General features: G+C 32.6%; 1 protein-coding gene and 1 long non-coding RNA gene across 12 annotated transcripts in view; one reads left to right on the top strand and one right to left on the bottom strand.

Annotated features, from left to right (window-relative positions):
• The window catches only part of LOC126828583 (zinc finger protein rotund), a 191,782-nt gene that overhangs the window by 58,606 nt on the left and 120,514 nt on the right, over positions 1-12,662 (bottom strand). For 2 of the 11 annotated variants that reach the window (XM_050558444.2, XM_050558448.2), the window contains exon 1: positions 1,042-1,336. The exons of the other annotated variants lie outside the window; for them this stretch is intronic. In XM_050558444.2, coding sequence (XP_050414401.1) covers positions 1,042-1,057 — 16 coding nt within the window. In that variant the 5' untranslated portion in view covers positions 1,058-1,336. Of the gene's footprint in view, positions 1-1,041; positions 1,337-12,662 lie in introns of those variants that run through there. 11 annotated transcript variants of the gene reach the window in all.
• Positions 1,973-12,662, top strand: part of LOC126828587 (uncharacterized) — a 110,940-nt gene continuing 100,250 nt past the window's right edge. Inside the window, exon 1 of the long non-coding RNA XR_007683158.2 lies at positions 1,973-2,244. This is a non-coding gene — a long non-coding RNA (uncharacterized LOC126828587). The remainder of the gene's footprint in view (positions 2,245-12,662) is intronic.

Below are 12,662 nucleotides of genomic sequence, written 5' to 3'. Positions count from 1 at the left end.
GAATTTATAGTTTTTATGTGTAAAAATGTTTTCAAATTAACATAAAAATTGAGAACAAAATTTCTTGCTAATCTGGGGTTAACAAAATACATCAAAAACTGACAAGCTGGAAATATTTTAACATAAAAGCTGTGTTATGAACATTACCAAAACGAGGATATTATTAATATTGATTTTTGTCAAAAAATTTGTGATAGTTTAATCAGTCAAAAGTGTTATAATTCTACACTGTGCCTTATTACATTAAAAATGTTTCTTTAAAACAAATATCTTGAGAAATCGTTGATACAGCGACAAATGAGGCAGGAATTGAACAAAGCAGACATCCCTCCCCCCCACCACCCTCTTTATGAATTGTTCTTAATATGACTAGTCTGTTTCAGATAGATATTATTAACACTCCCATTTCCCATCAGCATTAGATAGTAATATGCATTGGAAAATAGAAGGACAGACAGAAAAGAATAGTCCTTTCAAACTATTGGCTCCTGACATATTAAACAGTTTATAAGGTTATGATATCAAGTAAAATCTTTTCAACTTCTTTACTATATTAGTCCGCCATCTTGCTTTTGTCATCTTTTGAAAAGAGAATTTGAATGAATAAGTTGCAGTTGTCTTAAAGCTGTTTGGAATCGAACATAAGTTTGCTCTGACAACACTTTGTCTTTTTATTTGTCACCCAATGATGCGATACACAAATAGAAGAAGACAGAAAAACGGTACAACAATGGATTGTTTTTAAGAAAATTGCAAAAATAAAGCCAACAAAATTATTGGAATTAGCTTTTCTAAGCTTTTAGCCCCAAAAAACTCTATGCGAAAATTATAATAAAAATCCTAATATAATATGTGATTAGTGTAAACTCTATGCGAAAGTTATAATAAAAATCCTAATACAATACAATGATTAGTGTAAACTTATTGAAAATTTCAAGTGTAATTCAACAACCATAAAACAAATTTACTATTCACATAAAACATGAAAAGTATTCAACCTCAATCTAATACAAAAACGTTAATTTAATATAGTATTCTTACCTAAATTGGTATCCATCTTTTATTGTCCAAGTTTCAACTTTTTAATCATTCTTATTTTACGGTTTTCACTTTTTTAACACTATATTTTTTTCATGTTTAGGTTAATCCATTTTGTGCACACAATTTCCCTTCTTTCATCCTCAAATTTTTTCACTGTTTTAATCTTCTGGGTTGTGTTAGTTGTATACACTTCTGGAGATTAAAAAACCTTTCGAAAAAAACTCATAATGCAGTTTGTGTGACTTTTTTTTAAGTTTCAGTATAAATGAGGTAAACTCCTGAAGTTTAAAACATCTGCTTTAAGGTAAAAATACAACTTAACTTTTAAATCAGTTAATTTACCGTAAATATGCTCTGAGGCGCACATAACGTGTTTATTTAGAGTAGGAAGAGCAATTCAATAGAAATTCATACAAGCGTTTCGTGAATGCATCTCTCTGCATGAAAAAGACTCAATTTAAAGACAGATAGATTAAAACATATTCCCACAAATACTTTTCAAGTCGCGTAAAGAAGCATATAAAACCTATACACATGTACTCGTACACTGATCATTATTTAAAACCCCGAGCGTGTGAATAAAAAAAAACATTCTACGCTGATTTTTTTTTGAACATTAACTTGTTAGAAGTTGCATGATATTTTAATAGGCTTTGATAACAATGATCTATTTGTATTCAAAACAAAATCGATATAAATAAGTAAAATAAACACACACAAAAACTCCTGCCCTATTTTCGCGTCTCCTACAAGATACTCATATAAATAAAACCTGCCGTGAGTTTGAATCCATGTCAGCTAAGCATGACAGCGACACTCCCTCACTTTGCCCAAAATTTTTCCAATGTCAGTCACTGACAGGTCATGATGACCTGACTGTCGCGTTAAGGTTACTTGGCTAACCTTTATCAAACAATTCCTCCGTCTGTTTTTAGACTTCCAGTCGCTTATTTACAATCAAATATTTCTCCTCGGCTTTATTTATTGGTTCAATATAAAATTCCTGGTGACAATTGGGGGGAATATATTTACCCAATCATTACTAAAAATATGTTGCCTAAGACAAAACATTTATACCCACTGGCACAAACTATATCCATTCGGCAAAATCTTTCATGCTTTCTACCAGCTGTCAAATTATTACAGGAAAAGTCCAGCAATTGGCACCCAAAAAAGTGATTTCAAGGATATTTGCAAATTCAAGTAAGTAAATTTAGTTTCTTGCTTTAATTGATCATATACAGGAATACAGTTTTTGTAAATGTGGCTCAAACATGTAAAATCCCTCACTAATATTTATTTGGACTTGGTTTTATAAAAGACCATTTTTAATTGGCACATTCAATTCAAGCAGTCAAATTTAACATTTCTACTACTATGCTTTTCCAAATTCACTAACGAGTCCAGTGGCTAGACTGAATTGACTAAACAGCCAGACAACTAACATGTAAGTTATATACAAATAAAAATAAATATTTATTTATCCAATACAAATATAGACAAGAAGAAAAAAAAAACCTTCAAAAAGTACAAATGACCTTAAACTACTGTCAACCACCAAGGTCACAGGCAAAAACAAACACCACATGGTGACGACCAGACATACATATTGCTTAACGTAGTCCACATAAACCATACTGTGGGAAATGAGCGGGTGAGAGAGAGAGAGTGGAAGAAATAGGTTTTAATGTCCACTCAACACTATATCGACAGGAGTGAAACCTGGCATACCTAGCGAAAACTCATGAGGCTTGGCAGGCAATCGTACTCCCAGTCACGTACAAACCAAGGATCAAACCCACAAGTTATTAATATAACACATCTTAAATATGATCTACGACGCATGTGTTTGACCACTTGGCCATCCTCTATCCCCACACTATCTGTTTTAAATGAACATATTAACAAATATATTGTAGATCTTCAACAAAACATAATTTTGTTTTTAAGTGGTATCAAGTGTTCTGGAAAGGGTTAAGCATACTTTAATACATGCATGAGATTTTACACTTATTATCACTTTGGTCACAAAATTCTGAAAATGTTGATATGCCAAAGGTTCTCAGAATGACCAGTGGCATGTTAAAGAAGGCTTAAGGAATATATACATAAAGTAGAGTAGGGAGGGGTGGGGCTGGGCTGTCAAAATGTTTTAGTACCATCAATAAAATCAATGTAAAAATTTTATTCAAATTCGAATCCCATTATTAAATGTTCAAATTCTGTACCTTGTGGAACTGACCACTAAAACTCACTGAATTTAAAATGTTGCAAGTGTACATTTCAGTCTGGTGCGGCAAGAATATATACAATTCTTGATTAATAAAACATGTCCAATTTATAATGGAATGGAATCGGATTTACTTTAAGACTAACATACAGTAAATTTATTTCGATATGGAGGAGTGGGACATGAAGCAATTTGTATACTCTTTTTCGAGCTGCAAAGTTAAGTTTTGCAGATACTGCCATTTTGTACACAAGACATTGGTTTTTCGTCCCATCGAAATCATGTAAAACACAGGTGATCTCCCTGTCAAGTGAGAACCAATTTTTCAGGCGATGTCACAGTTTTGAATCTGTATGCAATCTGAATGGATCCATATTTTCTAGGTTTTGATAAAAAAAAGTAACATAACTCAGCTTTGATATACATAATATACAATAAAAGTACTTGACATATTTGCATGTGAAATGGTTGACTGACATGATATTCAGTCCAGATATTCAGTCCAGTATAGTACTCAAAAGACATACCAGTAGTAAGAAAACATAAACCCAAAAATATCTATTTAAAAGATAAGCGCAACTCCAAATCAAGATTAAATGTAACAATGGCAAAGATTTCTAGTGGAGTGTTTCATACAAAGAAAAGTGACGCAACATGATCAATAACTTTTCGATTGTAATATATTCGTTTTGACATGAAAACAGGAAACCAAATAGATTCGTAATTGATGATTTTTCACGTTGAGTCCTATGTACAAGGAACCAAACCAAGCCATAACACCGAGTTTGATAAAACAGGGTGGTTTTTTGTCAACACAAGCTGGGATTCAAGTCCGTGTAATCTTGTCCACCACAATCCCTTTTATAATCCGCTTTCTAGTTTAGGAGTATTGGCAAAATCTTTGATTTGTAAACCAGGTTGCCAAGTCAGTGAAATATGCACCGAACCGATTAAAAATGTTTCTATAGATCTCCTATTATTATATTAAACACAATCAAATATTGTGTCAAGTCAAAGGTTGAATGCCCGAAAAATAATTATAAATAGTACACAAAAAAAAATTATTGGCTTGAACACATAGCGAGTTAACTTTAGATCATAAAAAGTTCTGGCAATCCTGGTGAACAATCAGAAGGGTAAATTTGGATAAAGCTAGTAAAAACTCCAATGTGAAACCTCGGACCAACACTGAAGCGTGTACATGTATTGAATCAAAAACGAGGTCCACGAAGTTAAAAAAAAAAAAAATTATTTGAATAAATTTTCTTGAGTGACTTGAACAGCATAGTCAGGTGATTAAAAATGTTCATGTTCCCATAAATAGAGTTCAGGACACTGCTGTATGCATCAAATAAACATTTGCACATTCGATGGATTTAGTAGTTGAATAGGGAAATTTTTGCATGATCTGTTTGCTTTCAGCGTTTTTTGTCTTTAAAACTGGAGAGTTTACGAGTGTGGTCTCTTTATCGCTTTAAGACTCATTTTCAAACAATCGAGACATTGCACTGAACTTAAGTTTTTTAAAAAAGAATTTGTCCTTACTCTACATAAGAAAAAAAGAAATCTTTTTTAACCAACTTCATAAAATGGGTACCGATAAATTTGCTTGAGCAACATAACCCACTGAATTTTGACTGCTGCTAAAATGTTTTAATATGCACCAATTAATTTGCGTACCAATGAAAAACCACAGAATTTTGACAGTTGATTAAAATGTTTTAGTTCAAAAGAATTTGTAGGCTGTATGAATTCCTCAAGGGATAAGTGTTATCAATTATCATCCATTTCCGACAGAAATTAGAATAAACGTTCGTCATAGAATCCTTTTTTTTTTTTTAAAATAGTATGTTTTTTGCTTTTCTTTTCAATGACATAGTTAATTATTTTAAAAAATGGGCTTACTAAAGATTATGAAAATTAAACATTCTCAATGTGCCGACTGCCAACAGTCATTTTCCTAATATAAATTTACTAAAAAAGTGGGTCGAAAAGTATATTTAAATAGTAATCTGGATAATGATATTAAAAAATCTAGGTTAGATTATTTCATTGTTCAGTGAGGGAAACAAGTTATTCTTCAACAAGTGACTGACATTCTAAGATAGGAGCACAAACCGAGATTGTCAACCGGAAAATCTTGGAATTTGATCCCTTACTTATCTTAATGTTAGTGGTAAGCATGTGAGATGCCAATCAAATAACAGTAGTTGTTAAAAAGGGAATTTAGCATGGGTCCCAAACACCGGGAGAACCCAAACACTGAAAGGACCATACTAAAATATGGGTGTATTCAGCAGCACCCACAATGCACTAGAATGTTTCATTTCATTTCCAATAATCAAATATGGCAACAATATGAAAATTAGCATGGTAATTGAGTGTATAATCTAGACTTTAAATATTCATTTTCCTTTATCATGTAAGTAAATAACTGTAAAAGCATTATCACCATTTCGCTTTCAAGTGCAGTACATGATAATATGTAAATATTTTATTCAGAAGATATTTTTAAACATTAGACTCATTGAGAACATAAAAGAAATAACTTTATGCACTAGTAGGCCAGAACTGTGACAAATATAGAAATTCCTTTAAATAAAAATGGAAATAGACTTTGCACTTAAAAATGTTGCCTTCCGGTCAATTTTTGCCTTAATTTGTTTACTTTGCATCAGCAAGATATTTTTTGATCTGAAAATGTCAATTTTTAGCATTACTCCAATTTGTATATACATTTTTAAGTGTTTTATCAAATATAAACTATGTAAATTGACTGACGTATAGGTTCCTCGGACGGTCAAGTTCACTGTCAGTGGGTCAAAACTGGCAAATGTGACTGAAACGAGAGAGTCATTTTATGTCCCACACAAGATTTACCATGGACAAAAAGGACAAAATCACTTGACTTAACTTAATGTAACTTAACGTAACTACCATGTATTAATGTTACTTCTTGATCGATACTCTTAATTCTATGTATAAGCAAGTATGTCATTCTCATAAAAAAAAATGTTAAATATCTGCATTCCACCAACGCAAAATCGACCATGAACAAGGATATAAAACATAATCGACCCAACTCATTTAAATTATGATGAAGTATCAGTGTTTTTCAGTAATAAATACGTTTAAAATTATTTGTATAATAATATGTAAATATGCCATTCTCTTATGGAAGAGTCAGTTCTTTAGATGTGTAAGAATAACATGCCTTTTTTTCTGTTATATTTTTACAATAGCGTTGTGCAAGGATCAGTAATAACAGGAACTATCTAAGAACCAGGGATATTTTCTTTTCCACGCGTTCTCTTCAATAATATGGAATAATCAATACTATGACCGACTTTTACGCAATTTTCTCCCTAACAATCGATACATGCACATGAACTCCCGCAGATTGTTGCAACAGCTCAACAAAGTTCAGGGTTTCCAAAATGGTTTTGTGTTCATTCTAATCTTGGCTCAATGGAAAATAAAATCATCTACGAGTTTCCTCTCCACGTAATAACATAGTTTCAGACATTACTACAAACGCAAGCTTAATGGTCGATTATAGTTTAATGTTTCTATTCTCGGATCTCGGTCAATTAATTTATCCATGTATATATATATATATATATATATATACATATAGTGAGAGAGATAAATAAGCAAGTGTTGAAGTCCTTAAAGATACCTTCTTCCTTTTTCTAAACGAATAAAATCTGAAAAAAAATGTCAATGGATTTTGACAACTACTCGGAATCCATACCTGAAAAGGATCTTATCAGTCTGCCTAGAAATTCTCAAGTTATGTAATGGAACTTTTTTTCTGTATTTTTCCGAATTTTAAATCTCAAATCTGAAGTTCATTCATTAAAGGCAAAGGGTCATTTAGATGTGATAGAGGGAAATCCATCTGAGGGTAAAGGGTCTTGTCATTTAGATGTGATAGGGGGAAAACCCATTTGAATGGGTGGGGTTTTGTCGTTTAGATGAGATAGGGAAATCCATGAGGGCAAAGGGTCTTGTTGTTTAGATAAGATAGGGAAATCTATTTGAGGGTCAAACGTCTTGTTGTTTAGATGAGATAAGGAAATCCCTGTGAGGGTCAAGCATCTTGTTGTTTGGATGATATAGGGAAATTCATTCATTCATTAGGGCCAAAGGGTCATTTGGATGAGATAGGGCAAAATCCATTTGAAGGTAAAGGGTCTTGTCATTTAGATGTGATAGTCGGAATCCATTTGAATGGGAAGAGTCTAGTCGATTTGACAAGATGGGGAAATCCATTTGAGGGGGAAGGGTGTTGTCGTTGTTAAGTAAATCTGTTTTAGGGTGAAGGGTCATTTTGAGGGGAAGGGTGTTGTTTAGATGAGGTAGAGAAATCCATTTGAGGGTAAAGGGTCTTGTCATTTAGATGTGATAGGGTGAATCCATTTGAGGGGGGAGGGTCTTGTCGGAAATCACTTTGAGGGTAACAGGTCTTGTCATTTAGATGAAATAGGAGAAAATCCATTTGGAATTTGTTACCTGGTTCCTAGATCTTATCACCCTGTCACAATAGCAACTATCTATTTCATCTTTTCCGATATGACACACTGTTTAAACCTATTTATTTAATGATCTGAAAATATCACTTCCTAGTTCTTCTCATCCATCCACATCCTGATACTTCAAGGCAACCAGAGTAATTCAATATGATATTAAGTCAATGACTTATTGTGAAATATCAATTTACGAGGACATTGTCAAATAACCCTAACTTGGAAAATCAGAAAAAAAATCCAGATTTATCAATATTTTGGCTACTCTAGGATTTTTCTTTTTTTTTGTTTTGTGGTTCCAAATGCTGGCAGATCTCATTTGGTTCTGCTAAGGCCCAGCATACTTTTTGTGAACACAATACCTTGTTACACCTAGACTGAAAACGTGTATCTATAAAAACTGTCATTGAGTCTAGTGGTGTACTTTCGATCCCAAGTTTCTAGGTGACAAGGAAAAGGGTCGCCTGCCAAACCTCCTGGATTTTATTATTGAAATAAAACTGTACCATATGGCTGCCCTGAAATTACCTAGTTTGCATGTACAAAAACTTACTAGACTGAAAACACTTTTCTACAAATGTCTTCAGGATGTTTCTGCAAGGGTTGCACAATTAGAAATCCTGACGAGGGTGAATCCTTTAGATTAATTTCTAAACTAAATCATGTATTAACACGTTTTCAATCAGTATCTATAATATATCTTCTACGTCAACCTTTCTTTCATCTAAAATTAATGCACAGATTAATGCAATGATTAAATGATGGTTTTAACAAAAAGAAGATCTTGATTACGAAACTAAACACAATGTGATACATTTCAATCTTAAAGTATTTTTCATTGACACTGATTCTATCGTAGAGGTCTTAAAAAAACGCCTCTTAAGAAATTTCGATCTGGGGCCTTACACATAAAGAGAAATTTAGAGTAATCATTTTCTTAATCTGATTAAATGAGGCCTTGTTGTACTTGATGTTCATAGCTGATAAAATGTAAATTTTTACAAATTACTGCGCAGTTAAAGGTTCATGGGTCACTATAGCTGATCCATTGCTCAATAGTAAAATACCATTAATAAAGATGTGGTTGTCCGTCAACTTCTGTTTATTACATTATGATCATAGATATTACTCAATGCCCAATGTTCAAATCAACATTTTTTATCAGATGTTCAATTCATTAATTATAATTATCAGGGAAAAATGACAGACCATCTTGGATTAAAATCATATTACTACCAAATCTTATGGAAGATCATCGTAACTAAAATGTTGGCATTATCATAATTATATTTGAGGGTCCACAGTGATTCAATCCGAGGCTTGCTGCTAGAAAAATATACAAGCATTTGTAGGAAATATGATGAAAAAGTTGGGATTATCTTATCTTTTTTATTTTAACATCTTTCATTCCTGTAGGGTCGGTTTCCAACAATTTTAAAGATTTTTCTTCTTCGGCACACTTGATTTGTCATACACTAAAAGTATGACCAGTTTGATATCAATTCATTTTCATCTGTGTTTTCTCAGAATTAATTCTATATCAAATTAAGAACGCCTAGAAATGTGATTTGCAGAAGTAATCGAAAGCCCCAGTGGTTTATTGTATGATGAGACGAAAAATACGTGATACATTTGAAATAAGCTCATTTTTTCAAACAAGGATCTAAATACTATATTTCAATACAAAAGCACAATGAAAGTTTTTAACTGTGTGAACTTACTAAATAAATGTTATCAGATGTTTTATTAGAAATACTAAGCATAATCTACAGGGCTTTCGTGTTACGTTCATAGTTGACGGATTTGCAGAGAAATTGACCAGCTAGAGAATTTACAGATCAGTCATAGAATTTCAAATTGTCCCTCATTAGCTCGTTTGGTGCAAAAAAGTAGGACGTTAAGCTCTATTTCAGTTTATGTCTCAATAATTTCACCCCTAATATGCCACGTCATTGAATATCTGAATAATCTTGCAGAAAAGTGGGACATTAAGCCCTATTTCAGTTTATGTCTCAATAATTTCACCTCTAATATGTCACGTCATTGGATATCTGAATTATAAATAAAGAAGTACTCATTGCTCTTATATCCGGACTTGTTCAAACCTATTTTAAAAAATGTTTCACAAAATAGAGATAAGGGTCATTGTTGTTATATTTCTGTTCAATAAGGACATCAAGTAAGCTTTACATATCAGTTACGTATAAACATGACAGAGACATACGATTATAGTATTTCGATTACAAAAACATTCTCATGTGTTTCATTAATTGTAAATTATTAAAATCATTGTCTAATATTCGATCTTGTATAAGTATGATGATATTTACATTGTCTATTTCTACAATATTTCAGTGTCTCTATTGCAATCCACTTAGGTGTATTTTAATCAAAACATATGTTCATAATCAATAGGCTTCTTCATTTAAACAAGATAATCAACCCACATCAATTTCAAGAGGATAGTGTGGCCTCTATGGTGCTAGTAAGAAATGGGAGTGACAGTCTGACAACTTACAGTGAGAGGAACAGATGTATATGACCAATGTATAGGTCATATGTTATTGTATTATTTATTTTATTTTATTAGATGTTATTTCTGTTTTTTATTTCAAATCTATATTTCAATGTTCATTAATGCTTGGTTAATCATTTGAGACAGAGGGCGATTAATCTGTCAGTCAATTTAAATTATGACAGGCTGGCAAGTAAAGTGCTTCATCTGTTAATTTCTTTTTAAATACCTTATGACTTAATACTTAAAATCAAATGGAATGAAATGGGGATTAACGTCCTACTGCTCTGCTCTATACTTGGCTAATGAAGACGGGCATACACCATACAGTGTGCTATGAGGATAATTTTGCCCGGACAGCAGCACTACAGCCTACTCTTATTTTGAATTTCAACTGCCAAGATCTTTTACATGCAAGCCAATGTGTACATGAGACCTTTGTTCTTTATCCCATCCAAACGACTAGACAATTGTCAGTGTCAGGCCCTCTGCCCTGCACCACTGACAAGGGGAAAACATGCTGGAAAATCTCAAACTTTCTTGGCCAACACTGGGAGCGAACTTGTGACATCCAGACTAGCAAGCCAGCATCTTTCTGTGGCTCCCTTAATCCTTAAATAATTATATGTTTATGTCAACACTTTCAAAGAAACTAATTTAAATAAAAAGACAAATGCATGTTAGACAATTCATTTAGTTGGAGAGACCAGCTTAACAAACCTAGATATTAGTTGGAGGTCAGATTTATAGGAAATTGTAAGTTGTTTAATTGCTGTTGTTATTTGCTCCCGAAATAAATTGTTGAAGATCCATTTCAAGAATCCGAATTCATTTCCGATACTTAGAAAATACAAGTCGACGAACTACATTCCCTGAAAACCGAACAGTCTTATGTATATGTGGGCGTATATAAAAGGAAAAGAATAGACTTGGTTACTTGATAATTACGGATATCATCTGACTACTGGTTCAGCTTTGAACACTTTTAAAAAGTTAAAATACTGATCTTAAGCTGAAAAAGGATACATTTTTTTTTATATCCTGTAATTTTATCAGTTATATGCAAATTTTCATTTAAAAAAAGGAGAATATTCACTTGACATCGCTTTTATTTTTTTCATTCTCTTTTTTTTTTTAAACGTTTTGGGGATCAGTATCATTGTCAATGAATTTCACGTCTGTTTAAAGTAAGATGGAAAAGGGAGGCGTTCTGCCAGACAAAAATATTAAGATGTTATAACAACAAAACAACAAGAAAACTGGAGGACAGATTGGAAGGATGTGGGGCTTTCAGTAATTTACCACATTTTTGTAGTAATATTTTTTTATATCTAATACATCAAGTTCGCACCAAAAACAGCTATTTGCATTGATTATTTTTAGTTTGTTTTATTCATTATTATATTTGGCCAAATTTCTGTATTTATTTTTAGTCGTAGTTTCCTCAACCTGAGCTTTTAACAAGTTAAACAAATAACCCAACATTCAGGGACAGAAATAACACCAACTTACAAAACCAACAAAGATGGAAAGAAAGGATGAATATATGAATTTCAATCTAAATCAATTTTTTATCTTTGCAATTTAAAAAAAAACAAAACTACTAGTAGCCAGCTAGATGGATGAAACATGGTATGCTCACTTTTCTTGGAAGATCTGGTCATACTTTTAAACCTATGACTGAAAACAAATATGTACTGCTATGACAGGGAGGGAGGGGGGTGGGGGGGGTCTGTCCAACCTTTTGGGTTTTCTCTGGGTCCTCCGGTTTCCTCCCACTGCTAAAGACCCATACGTGCAAGCGAATTATTGAAATAAAATTCAACTATATGATAGTCACAAAATGACCTAGTTTGTGTCGAATGGACGTTAAACCCCATCTCACTCCCTACTATGACAGTATGACTTGGCAATTTTTTTTTTTTTCAATTGTCTTGTCATTCTGATGGGACGACAAACCAAAGTTTACATGTGTATTCGTTAGTGTGCATGTAAAATAACCCTTTTCTTCAGAGCACATAGAAAAGCATATGCCGGTCTTCAGGCTGATTAGTGGATAAAAAAGTGAGACATTAAACCCCATTTTATTTCATTTCATTTCCTATTAAAGGATGTATGTATTGAGGAAACATGAAATTATTTTACCTGCATTGAAAGGGAAAGGCCAAGTCTTAACTCATCACTATTTAAAGCACCCCACTGATTTTCTATATGTTAAGACAGTTACACCTTTAAAAGTCAAGCCCGAAGAGGATATATATACAATTTGCATCAAATTGTTCAGAAGGCCAAAGATTTTTTTTTTTGACCCCATATATAGAAATAACCTAATTGTTTTTCTCATTGA

Source organism: Patella vulgata, chromosome 7, assembly GCF_932274485.2.
Source record: "Patella vulgata chromosome 7, xgPatVulg1.2, whole genome shotgun sequence".
Classification (NCBI taxonomy): Eukaryota; Metazoa; Mollusca; class Gastropoda; family Patellidae; genus Patella; species Patella vulgata.
This window is presented reverse-complemented; position numbering and strand designations above follow the sequence as displayed.